Source organism: Oncorhynchus mykiss, chromosome 10 (genome assembly GCF_057628025.1).
Source record: "Oncorhynchus mykiss isolate SJ-2025 chromosome 10, ASM5762802v1, whole genome shotgun sequence".
In the NCBI taxonomy this organism is placed as follows: domain Eukaryota; kingdom Metazoa; phylum Chordata; class Actinopteri; order Salmoniformes; family Salmonidae; genus Oncorhynchus; species Oncorhynchus mykiss.
The window spans coordinates 56,012,382-56,030,349 of NC_143031.1; the positions used below are offsets into that span (position 1 = coordinate 56,012,382).

Genomic DNA, 17,968 nt, shown 5'->3' on the forward strand with positions numbered 1-17,968 from the left:
GTCTGGCCCTGCGGCCTTGTGAATGTTGACCTGTTCAAAGGACTTACATCAGCTACGGATATCGTGATCACACAGTCGTCCAAAACTCTAGAGCTCATCCCGTTTATTCTCCAGTGATTGCATGTTCGCCAATAGAACGGAGGGTAGAAGCGATTTGTCCACTCTCCGTCGTAGTCTCATCCGGTATCTCACACGCTGGCCTCTACAGCGCTGTCCCCTCCTTCTTCGAATGTTCGTGATCTGGGCCTGATCAATATATCAATGTATCAATATATATTTCACTTCTGACTCGTTGAAGTAGAAGTCCTCGTCCAAATCGAGGTTAGTGATAGCTGTTTTGATGCCCTGAAGCTCTTATCGGCCATAGGAAACGATTACGAAAACATTATGTACAAAAAAAGCTAAAAATAAATTGTACAAAATAGCACAATTGGTCAGGAACCCGTAAAACTGCCTCCATTCCCTCTAGTCCTATTCCCTCCATCGTGCGTACGTGCACACCATGCGACTCCGGAGCAGCTGACTTCATAGCAAATACATTATGACAACAACCAAATTAGAGGTCGACCGATTATGATTTTTCACCGCCGATACCGATACCGATTATTGGAGGACCAAAAAACAAAAAAATAAAAAAACAAATGTAATTGTAATAATGACAATTACAACAATACTGAATTAACACTTATTTTAACTTAATATAATACATCAATAAAATCAATTTAGCCTCAAGTAGATAATGAAACATGTTCAATTTGGTTTAAATAATGCAAAAACAAAGTGTTGGAGAAGAACGTAAAAGTGTGATATGTGCTATGTAAGAAAGCTAATGTTTCAGTTAATTGCTCAGAACATGAGAACATATGAAAGCTGGTGGTTCCTTTTAACATGAGTCTTCAATATTCCCAGGTAAGAAGTTTTAGGTTGTAGTTATTATAGGACTATTTCCCTCTATACCATTTGTATTTCATTAACCTTTGACTATTAGATGTTCTTATAGACACTTTAGTATTGCCAGTGTAACAGTATAGCTTCCGTCCCTCTCCTCGCTCCTCCCTGGGCTCGAACCAGCAACACAACAGCCACCACATCGAAGCAGCGTTACCCATGCAGAGCAAGGGAAACAACCACCCCAAGGCTCAGAGCGAGTGACGTTTGAAACGCTATTAGCGTGCGCTAACTAGCCAGCCATTTCACTTCGGTCACACCAGCCTCATCTCGGGAGTTGATAGGTTTGAAGTCATAAACAGCGCAATGCTTGACGCACAACAAAGAGCTGCTGGCAAAACGCACAAAAGTGCTTTTTGAATGAATGTTTACGCGCCTGCTTCTGCCTACCACCTCTCAGTCAGATACTTAGATACTTGTATGCTTGTATGCTCAGTCAGATTATATGCAACACAGGACATGCTAGATAATATCTAGTAATATCATCGACCATGTGTAGTTAACTAGTGATTATGATTGATTGTTTTTTATAAGATACGTTTAATGCTAGCTAGCAACTTACCGTGGCTTACTGCATTCGCGTAACAGGCAGTCTCCTTGTGGAGTGCAACGAGAGAGAGGTAGGTCTGTATTGCGTTGGACTAGTTAACTGTAAGGTTGCAAGATTGGATCCCCCGAGCTGACAAGGTGAAAATCTTTCTTTCTGCCTGTGAACGAGGCAGTTAACCCACCGTTCCTAGGCCGTCATTGAAAGTCTTAACTGACTTGCCTAGTTAAATAAATATTAAATAAAGGTGTTCAAAAAAAACAAAAAAATCGGCAAATCGGCGCCCAAAAACACAGATTTCCGATTGTTATGAAAACTTGAAATCGTCACTAATTAATCGGCCATTCCGATTAATCGGTCGACCTCTAAACCAGATAGGCGAGTGAGCCAGAGAAGGCGGCTATAGCAGCTTTAACCCCCTCCCTCCCACTGCCTGTTTTCCCAAGAGCATCTCCTAGCATAGCCTAGCCTAGCCTACCTAATCACCACATATCTAGCAGCATCCTTTTAGAAGATGATTCACCATGGGGTCAAGTGCTCCTCACAGGTCCCATGAATAAGGCATGAGCGACGGGCGAGGACAGGACAGCTGAAGTTGCACTACGAGCAGGCAACACGAGGCCGGCCGTGACGTCAGCCGTATGAATTAGTAAAAGATCCCTGGGATCCGGTGGACAGGGCGCTAACTGATGTAGTGCCGTTGCCATGACACGGAAAGATCCAGAAAACAGCAGGCCTTTGGTTAAAATATACTAAATTGTTAGCATAAAAGTCTTAAATCCCTGACCCAGGGTCAGTTTGATTTTGTTTTGTCTCAAATGGTTAATGATAGGGTTGGAGTAGGAAAGGCTGATTTTAAGTCAGTGCTTAGGGGCACTGATGTTTCCTGACTGATGTTTCCACTGTAGCATTATTATGCCTCATATCCAGTTCCTTGTTTTGTCAGGTCAGCTTTCCCTTTCCTTGTTTGGAAATTAATGGCTATCACATGACCAAGGCCATGTCAGCTTAGGTTGTGAGTGATGTGTTGTTCTGAAAGAGAGTTAGTCACCATCACAGAACTATGGGGGTTGATTTGAAAAGGGAGGAAGACCCTATTTGCCTTGCTTATGGTCGTGGTCTTTTATCAAACAGACAAAGGGATTAGGATGAGAGAAATGTGATCGAGTCTTCTGTCTTCCTATCCGTTTTCCGGAGGCTACTCCTTTCATTCTTATTATTCGACAAAACCTGAAAGTACTGTACAACAGATGGTATTGTTAAAGCAGAACTTAAAGAGATGGCTCACTCAAATTACTAAATTATATATTGGTTTCCTTACCCTGTAAGCAGAAAAGATAGCAATCCATGCTTTGGTTTACTTTACCTTGCCACTTTCTCCAAACGTAAAAAAAAAATCACCCCGATATTAACATGCTTTGCATTGTATGCATGTACAAATCATCCTGAATTGAAATTGACTGTGTAGCTCAATAAAGTAACTTTAAGTTGATTTTGGCATGTAACACAAAACAACATTTAAGCAATCAGGCTTTGTACAGAAACCCAGCCTAAAATCCCAAACAGCAAGCAATGCAGGTGTAGAAGCAAGGTGGCTAGGAAAAACTCCCTATGAAGGCCAGAACCTAGGAAGAAACCTAGCGAGGAACCAGGCTATGAGGGGTGGCCAGTCCTGTTCTGGCTGTGCCGGGTGAAGATTATAACAGAACATGGCCAAGATGTTCAAATGTTCATAGATGACCAGCAGGGTCAAATAATAATAATCACAGTGGTTGTCGACGGTGCAACAGCACCTTGGCAGTAATTGTCAGTTGGCTCTTTGATCATTGTGCCCGGACTGGTTCAAATGCTTCCTTACAAGAATAATTTATCATATTCAGGTGAAACTAAGGTCCTTTATTTATTTAACTAGGCAAGTCAATTAAGAACAAATTCTTACTTACAATGACGGCCTACCCAGCAAAGCTGGGCCAATTGTGCACCGCCCTATAATACTCCTAATCATGGCCGTATGTGATGCAGCCTGGATTCAAACCAGAGACTGGAGTGACACCTCTTGCACTGAGACACAGTGCATCAGACCGCTGCGGCACTCGTTTAAGGTGGTTCGTTTTGGTTTGAGGTACTTTTCTCTCAAAGATGACCTTTATGTTTTGTGCCGCTCTTGTGGCAACAGCTGTCTTTGTGATATCAGGTGCTTTGCATATTGAAATGTGGGTTGTTGTGCGAACGTCGATGGAGTATTACTCCTTTTATGCAAAGGTCTAAGATGATGTCACTTATGTAGTAGATTGGTCAGTCCACTCCCAGTCATAAAGGTAGGTCAGTAGAACAACCTATCATCCAATCTATGATATTTAACTCCTACATGAGAAAACTTCCACAGAGAAGTGGACTGGGAACTTCAGTACAAATGAAAATCAATACAATTCAATCGTTTAATACTCTAAAACTATATTCAAATCCACAAAGGGAAAGTGTAAAGAAATGGCATGTTCGCTAACCTGTGGAAAACAAAATACGCCCCTGGCAAATCCATGTTGTGCTTTGGATACCTTCCAGTAACCCTGGGCGTAAGTATGTGTAGACTAGTGTCACCGGACATTTTACACCCAGCAGGTTGACTTCAAGGACTTCAAAAGAGTAATGGAGTCTGTCATTTCCCTATTGTGGTTCCCCCTTCTCTCTTTTGATGTGTCGCACCCCTCAATTTGCCCTAATTTAGATTATCCTGGGGACAACATGCATGACTGTCCCCCAAATAATCCTCTCTTGTGTTGTTTTTGTACATCCCTATAGGTCCATGGTGGTTCCCCCAACGACGACCTCCACAGAACGCTCCAGAACCCTAACAAGGCCCAGTTTGAAGTGATGGTATACCGGCAGCAAGATGGAGACAGAAGGAATCAGAGAGCATGTTAACTTCGCCGTGACTAGAGAGAACGTCTATTGTGCTCGTGCTATTTTGACATTTAACCCTTGACCCGTGATTTTATTAGTTTTTAAAACCACAGACAGTTTATGATTTCTTCGACATACCTGAATAACTTGAGTTTAAGTTGCGTGAAAGGTTGTTAGTTGATTGGACTACTTCAAACTCTCGAGAGTGAAATTGAGGGCAGAGAGCATCTGACGCAGTGGCCTCTCAGAATTAGGCCCCACCCCAATGGTGCGCTAGTGTGATGCATGTTATGAGCAGCCCGTCGCTGGCTAATGAGACAGAGAGCTGCAGCAGTGACTGCAGCAGCGCCGCCACCACCACCAGCACCACCTCCGACCTCTCCCCAATGTCGGGCCACACCCCCTCACCTTCTAATCTCCCCTCTCCCTTCCCTAACGAACCCCCCCTGCACCCTACCACACTACCCCACCACTACGCCCCACCGTCACCACCACCCCTGCCCCCAAACGCCCCTCCTCCCCCTCCCCCTCCACCACCATCAACCTCCCTCTCCAGCCATGGTGTGCGGAAGAAGCGGAGGGTGCGGAGCTTTTTCTGGAAGCCCATCCCGGAGGAGAAGGTGCGGAGCCAGCCCAACATCTGGACCATGGCGGTGCGCTGCCAGCAGCAGTACCAGATCGACGTGCGCTCCGTGGAGGAGCTGTTCGGCCAGCAGGAGGAGGCGCAGGGCCGGGAGGGTGTGCCCGCCACTGGTGGATGCTCCTCAGCCCGCATCACCCGGTCCCGGTCCTTTAAGGAGAACAAGGACGAGGTGAGTATGACTGGGTAGATTGTGAATGGTGGATGGGGATACGCCCTGACCTGTTTATGTTTTACTGGTGGAATTACAGGATATAAGAGTGCTGGTAGGTCCACTTCACTAGAAAAAGACGTTAGCAGTATAATGTGCTTAACAATGAGTTTTGGGTTTGCGCTAACATGACTAAGATTGACTGGTTGGTATGGCAGTTTGCTCTGTAGTAAAAACAATATAACAAAACATAAATTGACAGCAACAAGAGCAGTATAGACAGACAGTATACTGAACCTGAACTCACTGTACTTATCACAGAACACAAGCGTACACAACTACTTAACAGCAATACACAATCAGCTTTGTCTCGAGGGATGGAAATAATACTAACGAATACAAAAGCCAATTTTACGGCATGTGTGTCTCGAAACAAGAAACGTGTCAATGGCGAGTGAGTGTAAATAATTGTATACCCTGAAAAAGGCTTTGAACGAACTGTAAAGCTACAGTGCCTTGCGAAAGTATTCGGCCCCCTTGAACTTTGCGACCTTTTGCCACATTTCAGGCTTCAAACATAAAGATATAAAACTGTATTGTTTTGTGAAGAATCAACAACAAGTGGGACACAATCATGAAGTGGAATGACATTTACTGGATATTTCAAACTTTTTTAACAAATCAAAAACTGAAAAATTGGGCGTGCAAAATTATTCAGCCCCTTTACTTTCAGTGCAGCAAACTCTCTCCAGAAGTTCAGTGAGGATCTCTGAATGATCCAATGTTGACCTAAATGACTAATGATGATAAATACAATCCACCTGTGTGTAATCAAGTCTCCGTATAAATGCACCTGCACTGTGATAGTCTCAGAGGTCCAGAGGAAGTTTAAAGCCGGATTTGGATACAAAAAGATTTCCCAAGCTTTAAACATCCCAAGGAGCACTGTGCAAGCGATAATATTGAAATGGAAGGAGTATCAGACCACTGCAAATCTACCAAGACCTGGCCGTCATGGTTTGGGCCTGCTTTTCTTCAGCAGGGACAGGGAAGATGGTTAAAATCGATGGGAAGATGGATGGAGCCAAATACAGGACCATTCTGGAAGAAAACCTGATGGAGTCTGCAAAAGACCTGAGACTGGGACAGAGATTTGTCTTCCAACAAGACAATGATCCAAAACATAAAGCAAAATCTACAATGGAATGGTTCAAAAATAAACATATCCAGGTGTTAGAATGGCCAAGTCAAAGTCCAGACCTGAATCCAATTGAGAATCTGTGGAAAGAACTGAAAACTGCTGTTCACAAATGCTCTCCATCCAACCTCACTGAGCTCGAGCTGTTTTGCAAGGAGGAATGGGAAAAAATGTCTCTCGATGTGCAAAACTGATAGAGACATACCCCAAGCGACTTACAGCTGTAATCGCAGCAAAAGGTGGCGCTACAAAGTATTAACTTAAGGGGGCTGAATAATTTTGCACGCCCAATTTTTCAGTTTTTGATTTGTTAAAAAAGTTTGAAATATCCAATAAATGTCGTTCCACTTCATGATTGTGTCCCACTTGTTGTTGATTCTTCACAAAAAAATACAGTTTTATATCTTTATGTTTGAAGCCTGAAATGTGGCAAAAGGTCGCAAAGTTCAAGGGGACCGAATACTTTCGCAAGGCACTGTATGCCCGCGTGAGGCTTAGCTAATGTCACAGTTTGACAGTCTGAGCAACCTGGAGGGAATATAGGCTGTTATTTCACAACCCCTATTCCTCAAGGGACTCCAAATATAGCAACATGCTGCCCACTACTCCCAAGAACCCCTTGATTGGGGCGGCAGGGTAGCCTAGTGGTTAGAGTGTTGGAATAGTAAACAGAAAGTTGCAAGTTCAAATCCCTGAGCTGACAAGGTACAAATATGTTGTTCTACCACTGAACAGGCAGTTAACCCACTGTTCCTAGGATGTCATTGAAAATAAGAGTTTGTTCTTAACTTGCTTAGTTAAATAAGGGTAAAATAAAAAATTGTACAAAGGACATATAGTGCCTTCAGAAAGTATGAGTTGACCTTCTCAACATGTCAGTGTTTTAAATGGATGTTGTCACTGGCACAATACCCCATAATATCCAAGTGGAATTACTTTTTTATTAATTAAAAATGAAAAGCTGAAAAAAAGGGCTACCTAAGTATGGTTCTCAATCAGAGACAATAGCTGTTCCTGATTGAGAACCCTACCTGGCCAAAACATAGAAACAAAACATAGAAATACAAATAATAGAATATAGAATACCCACCCCAACTCACTTCCTGACCAAACCAAAATAGAGACATAAAAAGGATCTCTAAGGTCAGGGTGTGACACAAACTTTTCAGGGATTTCACCACAAGGCCAATGGTTTTATTTTATTTCATCAGGATCTCTTTTAGTCCTCATTTGGACAAATCTTCCAAGAGTCCTTAAACATTCAAATACAATTTATAATACGATCACATTTTCACATACATACAGACAAAATACACTGACATATTGGCCAGATATAGTTTTTTCTGTCTGGATAACACATAGATGGTGGACAATCTAATCCTAGTATTTAATGAATGTCTGTCTCTTACCAACTGAATACTGTTGTGAATAGAGTTTGGCCGATTTAAATGGTGTATATTATGAAATAAAATAAATCCTTGCTGCTTTCTTCTGTGCAATCTTCAGCCTCCTAATTTAACTTGATGATGCATTTTCCCAGACCACAGAACACTAGTTCACCTGATTCCCAATTAATGCTTGGGTTATTTAAGAATCTTTCCTAGGAAATATTTAGCTATCCTTCTGATCATGCATGCAGTTTAAAAAACTATTTTTTTACATGCACTCCTAGTAGTTTGGTTTCTGCCACTTCCTCAATTTGTACTCCCCCCATACTTAATTGTATCCCATGCTGTGTTGGCCTTTTCCTGGTGGAACAGACAAACATAACGTTGGTTTTCTTGGTGTTTAAGTTTTTTAACATATGTATTCGAAAATATATCCGTCGAGGCAATTGGTTTCTCATAAGAAGCAATTGGAAAAATGGCTACCTCAGTATTTTACGCAAGATTTTCTCCGGGATACACCATGTGACCACTCGCTATATATGGTCCCTTACAGCCATTCTCCAATGGAAATGCCTAAAAAGACGTCACAATGCTGTAGACACCTTGGGGAATGCGTGGAAAACGTAAGCTCATTCGTAGCTCATTCACAGCCATATAAGGAGTCATTGGCATGAGGCGGTTTCAAAAAATGCGGCACTTCCTGATTGGATTTTTATCTGGGTTTCGCCTGTAACATCAGTTCTGTGGCACTTACAGACAATATCTTTGCAGTTTTGGAAACGTCAGAGTGTTTTCTTTTCAAATCTGTCAATTATATGCATAGTCGAGCATCTTTTCGTGACAAAATATCTTGTTTAATACGGGAACGTTTTTCATCCAAAAATTAAAATAGCGCCCCCTATTGTCAAAATGATTTCATCATCCGCTAAATCAAATGCTCACTTAAATCTAAAAATAGTACACCCACAAACCTGCCATTATCCATAGCACTGAGCCACTGGTCAGTCATGTCAACCAATGCAGTGGTAGTGGAATGGTTTTTGTGATAAGCATGCTGATTGGCTGTAATCAGATCATTATTTTCCATGTACTCCTGTATTTGTCTACTCACAATAACCCCCAATATCTTACTGAGTGAAGGGAGTAGACTAATTGGTTGACTATTGGCAGGGGTAATGGGTTCTTTGCTGTCTTTCGGGATAGGACACAGCATCCCAGCATGCTTCCATACATTTGCCAACGTCCCCTTTTCCAGTGACCATTTCAATATGTATTTCAGTGTAGCTGCTGTGATAGAAGAAAACTGAGGATGGATCAACAACATTGTAGTTACTTTACAATACTAAATCAAATCAAATCAAGCCATATTTATACAACACATTTCAGATGTGGAATGCAACGCAATGTGCTTTACAGGAAGAAAAAAAAACGAAGAAAAAACGATGAAAATAAAATAGGAAATATTTACTGCACATATGATACAAAACAAAATAACTACTAAAAAGCACCCTAAGGAAAAGCAAAGCTTAAAATATGTGTTTTTAAGATCTTTGTTTTAAAGGTCAGTGCCAGAGGACCTGAGGAACCTACTGGGTACATAACTTAAAAGCATGTCTGACATGTATTGAGGGGGCACAATCATGGATTGATTTAAAAACTAACCTAATTGACAGAGCGAAAAGAAGGGAACCTCTACATCATACAAAATATTCTAAAACATGCATCCTATTTGCAACAAGTCACTAAAGTGATGCTGCAAAACATGTGGCAAAGTAAATAACTTTTTGTCCTAAATAAAAAGTGTTATGTTTGGAGAAAATCTAATACAACACTTTACTGAATACTGCTCTTCATTATTTTCAAGCATAGTGGTGGCTGCATCATGTAATGGGTATGTTTGTAATCGTTCAAAAACAGAAAACTCTAACAAGTGACATCAATAAGGGATCAAAACTTTCACCTGGATTCACCTGGTCATGGAAAGAGAATGTGTTCTTAATGTTTTGTATAGTCATTGTAGATTGCCATAGATTACCTGTTATTTCCCAAAATTATTGAAGATCCCGGTAACTTTGGTAAATTACTGGTAGCTTTGCAACCCTAATCTAGCATCGAGTCATGCCCACATATATCCTCCTGTACTGAATCATGTTCCTCTCTTTCTACTGTTCTCAGATCAGCATTCTGGACTCCAAGCGTGGCATGAACGTGGGAATTTTCCTCAAGCAATTCAAGAAGTAAGTTTTCCTCCGGTTCTGTTATATTAGTTTACATAAAGCGTGCATGAAATTCCACCGATCGGCCTGAGAGAGAGAAACGAGACGCCTTGTGCGAAAAACAACGCCGTTGTGTAACTGGTGGCGTCCTTAGTCCGGCACGCTAGGTTGACCACTTGGGGATAAGGTCACGTGTGTCTGCATGGATGTCTGTATTCACATTTTAGTCATTTAGCAGATGTTCTTATCCAGAGCGACTTACCTGAGTAATTAGGGTTATGTGCCTTGCTCAAGGCACATCTTTCACCTAGTCGGCTTGGGGATTCAAACCACCGACTTTATGATTACCAGCCCAACGCTCTAACTGCTAGGCTAACTGCTGCCGCTGCCCCTGTATAGTTGTCATCGGTTTAGGGCAGTGGTTCTCATTCTTGGTCCTGAGGACACAAAGGGATGCACATTTTTGTTTTATTCTTCGCACTACACACCTGATTTAAATCATCAAAGCTTGATGGTGATTTGATTTTGCTTGGGCAAGAAAAACAACATTTTCACCACTTTGGGTCTCCAGGACCAGGTTTGAGAACCACTGGGTTAGGGTATTTCCATAGAAGGGCAAGGCCAATTATATTACAACTAGTTTGAACTATCTGTGCCTGTTGCATTTGCTGTTCAAAGCGTGACCTATGAATAACCTTTATTTGTGTTTACCGAACTCGTGTCCTGTGTTTGTATGTGCATTGCGTGTTTGTCCAGGTGTTTGTTTGTGTGTGTTTTTGAGTATATCTCTGTGCAGGTGTGTGCGTGCATGTGCATGCATGCATGCTCCCACACGCTCGTGTGTGCATATTTGCGCCATTTGTCTGTTTCTCTGTACCTGTCTCCATAGCAGCCAGGTGCTTAGTGAACAGTCCAGCTCTCCTCCCACTGGTCCCTAGAGTAATCAGACACAGCTTTAGGCCTTATTTTATCTGGCTGACTTTTCCATCGTGAAACAACGTAGCTCAAATGCTAAATGGTCCCAACTCCCAAGGTGACCTACCATGCGCTCAGACTGAAGTGCTCACTGATGCCTACTACTCTATATAAGAATATATAAGAGGGCTGATCTCATAGGACGTTTTGCATGGCTCTCCCTGGTATTTTCATAGCATTTGACTCTTATCACAAGAGCACCTATCAACACTGCCTCGTCCACACTGGACTTGGACACTTTCGTTTACGTAACACAGTCGCTAGTGCAGTACAGTATGTCACTCACAGACACATGTGTTGCTAACAGTAACTCAAACTACTTACAGTATGTTATTTGTTATTCATGTCGATGGGAATCTTGAATGCAGAAAAGAGGCAGGTGGATAATGCAAACAAGGCTAATTAGACATTTGAAACATACAGTTGAAGTAGGAAGTTTACATACACCTCAGCCAAATACATTTAAACTCAGTTTTTCACAATTCCTGACATTTAATCCTAGTAAAAATTGTCAGTTAGGATCACCACTTTATTTAAAACATTTGAAATGTCAGAATAATAGAGAGAATTAGTAGAGAGAATTATTTATTTCACTTTTTATTTATTTCATCTCAGTCCCAGTGGGTCAGAAGTTTACATACACTCAATTAGTATTTGGTAGCATTGCCTTTAAATTGTTTACCTTGGGTCAAACGTTTCGGGTAGCCTCCCACAAGCTTCCCACAAATAAGTTTTGGCCCATTCCTCCTGGCAGAGCTGGTGTAACTGAGTCAGGTTCGTAGGCCTCCTTGCTCGCACACACTTTTTCAGTTCTGCCCACAACATTTTATTGCGGTTTTGGAGCAGTGGCTTCTTCCTTGCTGAGCGGCCTTTCAGGTTATGTCGATATAGGACTCATTTTACTGTAGATATAGATACTTTTGTACCTGTTTCCTCCAGTATCTTCACAATGTCCTTTGCTGTTGTTCTGGGATTGATTTGCACTTTTCGCACCAAAGTACGTTCATCTCTAGGAGACAGAACGTGTCTCCTTCCTCAGTGGTATGATGGCTGCGTGGTCCCATGGTGTTTATACTTGCGTACTATTGTTTGTACAGATGAACGTGGTACCTCCAGGCGTTTGGAAATTGCTCCCAAGGATGAACCAGACTTGTAGTCTACAAAAAAAAAAATTCTGAGGTCTTGGCTGATTTCTTTTGATTTTCCCATGATGTCAAGCAAAGAGGCACTGAGTTTGAAGGTAGGCCTTGAAATACATCCCCAGGTACACCTCCAATTGACTCATATTATGTCAATTAGTCTATCAGATGCTTCTAAAGCCATGACATAATTTTCTGGAATTTTGTGAGCTGTTTAAAGGCACAGTCAAGTTAGTGTATGTAAACTTCTGACCCACTGGAATTGTGCTACAGTGAAATACAGTGCCTTGCGAAAGTATTCGGCCCCCTTGAACTTTGCGACCTTTTGCCACATTTCAGGCTTCAAACATAAAGATATAAAACTGTATTTTTTTGTGAAGAATCAACAACAAGTGGGACACAATCATGAAGTGGAACAACATTTATTGGATATTTCAAACTTTTTTAACAAATCAAAAACTGAAAAATTAGCCGTGCAAAATTATTCAGCCCCTTTACTTTCAGTGCAGCAAACTCTCTCCAGAAGTTCAGTGAGGATCTCTGAATGATCCAATGTTGACCTAAATGACTAATGATGATAAATACAATCCACCTGTGTGTAATCAAGTCTCCGTATAAATGCACCTGCACTGTGATAGTCTCAGAGGTCCGTTAAAAGCGCAGAGAGCATCATGAAGAACAAGGAACACACCAGGCAGGTCCGAGATACTGTTGTGAAGAAGTTTAAAGCCGGATTTGGATACAAAAAGATTTCCCAAGCTTTAAACATCCCAAGGAGCACTGTGCAAGCGATAATATTGAAATGGAAGGAGTATCAGACCACTGCAAATGTACCAAGACCTGGCCGTCCCTCTAAACTTTCAGCTCATACAAGGAGAAGACTGATCAGAGATGCAGCCAAGAGGCCCATGATCACTCTGGATGAACTGCAGAGATCTACAGCTGAGGTGGGAGACTCTGTCCATAGGACAACAATCAGTCGTATATTGCACAAATCTGGCCTTTATGGAAGAGTGTCAAGAAGAAAGCCATTTCTTAAAGATATCCATAAAAAGTGTCGTTTAAAGTTTGCCACAAGCCACCTGGGAGACACACCAAACATGTGGAAGAAGGTGCTCTGGTCAGATGAAACCAAAATTGAACTTTTTGGCAACAATGCAAAACGTAATGTTTGGCGTAAAAGCAACACAGCTCATCACCCTGAACACACCATCCCCACTGTCAAACATGGTGGTGGCAGCATCATGGTTTGGGCCTGCTTTTCTTCAGCAGGGACAAGGAAGATGGTTAAAATTGATGGGAAGATGGATGGAGCCAAATACAGGACCATTCTGAAAAAAAACCTGATGGAGTCTGCAAAAGACCTGAGACTGGGACGGAGATTTGTCTTCCAACAAGACAATGATCCAAAACATAAAGCAAAATCTACAATGGAATGGTTCAAAAATAAACATATCCAGGTGTTAGAATGGCCAAGTCAAAGTCCAGACCTGAAACCAATCGAGAATCTGTGGAAATAACTGAAAACTGCTGTTCACAAATGCTCTCCATCCAACCTCACTGCGCTCGAGCTGTTTTGCAAGGAGGAATGGGAAAAATTGTCAGTCTCTCGATGTGCAAAACTGATAGAGACATACCCCAAGCGACTTACAGCTGTAATCGCAGCAAAAGGTGGCGTTACAAAGTATTCACTTAAGGGGGCTGAATAATTTTGCACGCCCAATTTTTCAGTTTTTGATTTGTTAAAAAAGTTTGAAATATCCAATAAATGTCGTTCCACTTGATGATTGTGTCCCACTTGTTGTTGATTCTTCACAAAAAAATACAGTTTTATATCTTTATGTTTGAAGCCTGAAATGTGGCAAAAGGTCGCAAAGTTCAAGGGGGCCAAATACTTTCGCAAGGCACTGTATAAGTGAAATAATCTGTCTGTAAACAATTGTTGGAAAAATTACTTGTGTCATGCACAAAGTAGATGTCCTATCCGACTTGCCAAAACTATAGTTTGTTAACAAGACATTTGTGGAGTGGTTGAAAAACGAGTTTCAATGACTCCAACCTAAGTGTATGTAAACTTCCAACTTCAACTGTACATTCTCCCCCTTACAGTTGACCACCAATGAGAATATCATATGTTAAGTGATTCCTCCCGATTTGACATGACACAACCCAATTTCCAGAGAATGCATTCTTACTGAATTAGCAGCATGTTGTTGCAGTTGCATGGGCTCCCACCGCGTCTCCCAGAATCCCTTTCAATTCATGGATTCTCCAGTCCCATGGCTCATATGTCCACATCAGGCCTGGGCATCGGGCTCACATATCAAGGTGCCTGTGTGAGGATTGGCTGGATTTACTGCTCTGTGCAGACATAGCGTGAGAGCCTGTGTTGTTTACCAATGAACTGAACTGACTGTCTCATTTCAGTACCATTTCAGCCAGTGGGTATAAGGCTTTATAACTTGTTTTGTATGAGCCTTTAAGATGTTATATTATAAGGTGTATAATATGTTGTGTTTATTTGTTTATTTAATGTATGGGGGTATAATGCTTATAACTTATGAGCATGTAAGAACCTCTTATAACAAGGCTTATAGTATGTTTAGTCTCTCTGCAGCAAATGACCAACTGACTCAAAATGGCTTTTATTCAGATGATAATAAGATATTATAATGGGGTCATACTGTACATGCTTATAACATCTTGCCATGCATTATAACCGCATCATAATGCATTATAAGGGTTATCACTGTGTTCATCTTATGCAGGTCCAATCTGTCCATCGTGGAGGACATTCGCCAGGGAGACGGCAAGCTGTACAGAGCTGATCTCCTCAAAGACCTGCTCAAACTCCTGCCCGAGTCTGAAGAGGTGTGTGTGTGTGTGTGTGTGTGTGTGTGTGTGTGTGTGTGTGTGTGTGTGTGTGTGTGTGTGTGTGTGTGTGTGTGTGTGTGTGTGTGTGTGTGTGTGTGTGTGTGTGAGAGAGAGACAGAGAGAGAGAGAGAAAGAGAGAGAGAGAACACAATGTACCAGCCAAGCAATGCACCACAGTTTTTGAATAGGATACTAGCACATCCCAGCTAGCATAGGTTTCCTCCATGTCTATGATATAAATACCAGTAAAACATACTGAAATGGATGGAGCACAATAATTCAATGATTTAATGACAGACATTGTCTAAGTTACTGTGCACATAAACAATGTTTAAGGTACATTTGTGTTGTTGAGGTTGGGTTCTTACGGATTGCACATATTGCAGCACAATATAATATTAATGGCATTTAGCAGACGCTTTCATCAAAAGCGACTTAAAGTCAGTCGTGTGCATACATTTTCATATGGGTGGCCCCAGTGGGAATCAAAACCATGATTCCAACTTTGCAAGTACAATGCTCTATCAACTGAGCCACATAGGAACATGTTCATATGTTTATTGTCACATCCACAGGTAAAGAAACTGAGGGAGTTCAAAGGGGACTCCAGCAAACTGACCCTGGCAGACTCCTTCATGTACCTGTTGATCCAGGTGCCTCGGTAAGCTGTACTCATTTAGCCTAATGACGACCGGTCTAAATCATTTTTTTCTTTGTGCAGAAGGATCATTATTTGCCTAATAATGAGGACCTCAACAAAATAAATGGGCTGGTTTTCAGGCCTCGGTGTGTTTGAAATGCCTGAGACGATTTCTGGACCCAGTCCATCCCTGTTACTGCATGAATCAATCAAATCTTGATTAACTTATCAGCCATTTTAAGCATATCTTCATATCTTGAGTCTACCTTGCTAGTGTTTTTCCAGTACCCACAACTGTTCATTCTGCAATTTAATTTGCTCCAAAGGAAAATGCATGGTTATATAACGAAAGCATAAACTGTGCAGGTTTGAGAAATTTACCGAGTACTTATGTCAATTAAATAAACGGGTGTGTAGTATCTGATGCTGTACCTCAGGTTAATTCCACTGCCCTTCGAGGGCTATACTACTACTGTTTTTCTCCCTGGTAGTTAATTGATCAAGGCCAAGTGTAAGTCATACTTTACTTTACTGACTTTATTGACCACATGGGGAAATTGTGTTGCAGTGTCATGTGTTTAAATATAAAACAAATGGACAATACAACTTCCATAACAGTTACATACAAATAAAAAGAGACTAGCCTGCTGGCCTTACTGGGTCGATAGGAACATTAGCCCGAGCTATTTAGGAGGGATATCACAGCTAGTGCAAATTATTGTCTAGTTCTGTTTTTCATCCCGGGGGGGTGCCGTATACCTGCACACAGAGGGGAGTAGTTCAAAGTCCGAGTACAGGGGGTGGCTTGGGTCTAAAATGATTTTGTGAGCCTTGCGGAGGGCCCTGATGTTGAAGATCTCATCCAGGCCTGTCTGTTTGACTCCAAGTATCTTGCGTGCTGTGGTGATAATCCTTCTCAGCATAGTTCTCTGGCTGACAGTGGCATTGCCCAACCAACAAACAATACAAAAAGTTAAAATACTCTCAATGAAAGATTTGTAAAACAGAGTCAGTATAGAACAGTCAATATTCAAATTGAGAAAGTACAGTCTCTGTTGACTCTTTTTTAAGATCAGGTCTGTACATTTACTCCACTGGAGCTTATTGTCCAAGAGGACACCCATATATTTGTATTCTTCTGCAATCTCTATGTTCTGACCTCTGATAAATGTTGCAGAGGTAAATGTTGTACGCTTCCTGAAGTCTAAGCAAATCTCTTTGGTCTTGTTGATATTTAGGACCAGGTGTGATTCGTCACACAAAGTCATTTAGGACCGGGCCATGTGTTTCCTCATCATCATGCAACAGGCTGATCAAGGCAGTACCTGATTAGGAGAGAATGAAAACCAGCAGTGCATTGGCCCCCGAAACTGAAGGCCTGGAGTTGTATAGTCAATTTTACTATTCTGTTCCCTGTGCCAGTGAATCTGACACCCCCTGTTCTCTGTCGCCCCTGCCAGGTTTGAGTTGCGCATCGAGGCCATGGTCCTGCGTGACGAGTTCTTTCCATCCTGCGCTGTGATGAGCCGTGAGATCGATGTAATCCGCGAGGCCACCAAAGGTAATGATGTTGAGACAAAACTGCCCCGCTAGCGGCCACCGCAGCCCACTGGTGCTGCCACACACCACCGACTGGAGACCCAGATATCTGAGTCGCAGCACTGAGGTGTAACAAGGACCCAGTGTGTGCGCGGGTGCGTGCGTGTCATCTGAGCTGGCGCTGTATTTGGACCAATATATATAGTAGTTGCAGGTAATGGTTGGAACCGGTTCAGAGAACAGAACAGAAAACAGGAAAATAACAGAATCATTTGACGAACAGAACCCGAACCGAAAACAAAAGTGATCTATATTGTTCCGGAACAAAACCATTATTTTAAAGCATGGGGACTGGTTAATAACCTTATTTTACATTCTGGGCATTTTTTTCTAGTCCCTCACAACAAAGCACCTATGCAAAGCCCTCATTCTGTCACTCAGAAACTTATTCCAGCGTCTGCCTGCCAGCTGGAAATCTTTGCCAGTGTGTGTTTGTATGTTGGCTACCTGCCCCTCGCCTCTGAAGCATAGGTTACTGTAGCCTACTGATGACATTACAAGCATAATTCAGAAATTAGGGAGAGATATTTAATTAGAGAAGAATGGATTTACTTTTTCAATGCTAGTTAAGGATACTATATTGTTCATGTTTTACGTTGGATTGATTAGCTACAAAAAGGCAATACATGTTTTTAATTCTAGCTAAAGATATTCAAAGTTCCTCCATAGAAGCCGCTCCTCCGTAGGTATAATTCTGTTGGCCTAATTCTGATAATGCATATCATAACAAGATGCTTAGTGCTTCAAAGCAT

The 17,968-nt window shown here is 41.8% G+C and overlaps 1 protein-coding gene across 1 annotated transcript in view; it reads left to right on the plus strand.

The window, feature by feature from the left end:
- The window catches only part of fhdc1 (FH2 domain containing 1), a 59,208-nt gene that overhangs the window by 23,824 nt on the left and 17,416 nt on the right, over window positions 1-17,968 (plus strand). The window contains exons 2-6 of the mRNA XM_036933387.2: window positions 4,295-5,208; window positions 9,949-10,010; window positions 14,872-14,974; window positions 15,553-15,638; window positions 17,078-17,178. Of these exons, the coding sequence (XP_036789282.2) occupies window positions 4,678-5,208; window positions 9,949-10,010; window positions 14,872-14,974; window positions 15,553-15,638; window positions 17,078-17,178 (883 nt within the window). The 5' untranslated portion in view covers window positions 4,295-4,677. The remainder of the gene's footprint in view (window positions 1-4,294; window positions 5,209-9,948; window positions 10,011-14,871; window positions 14,975-15,552; window positions 15,639-17,077; window positions 17,179-17,968) is intronic.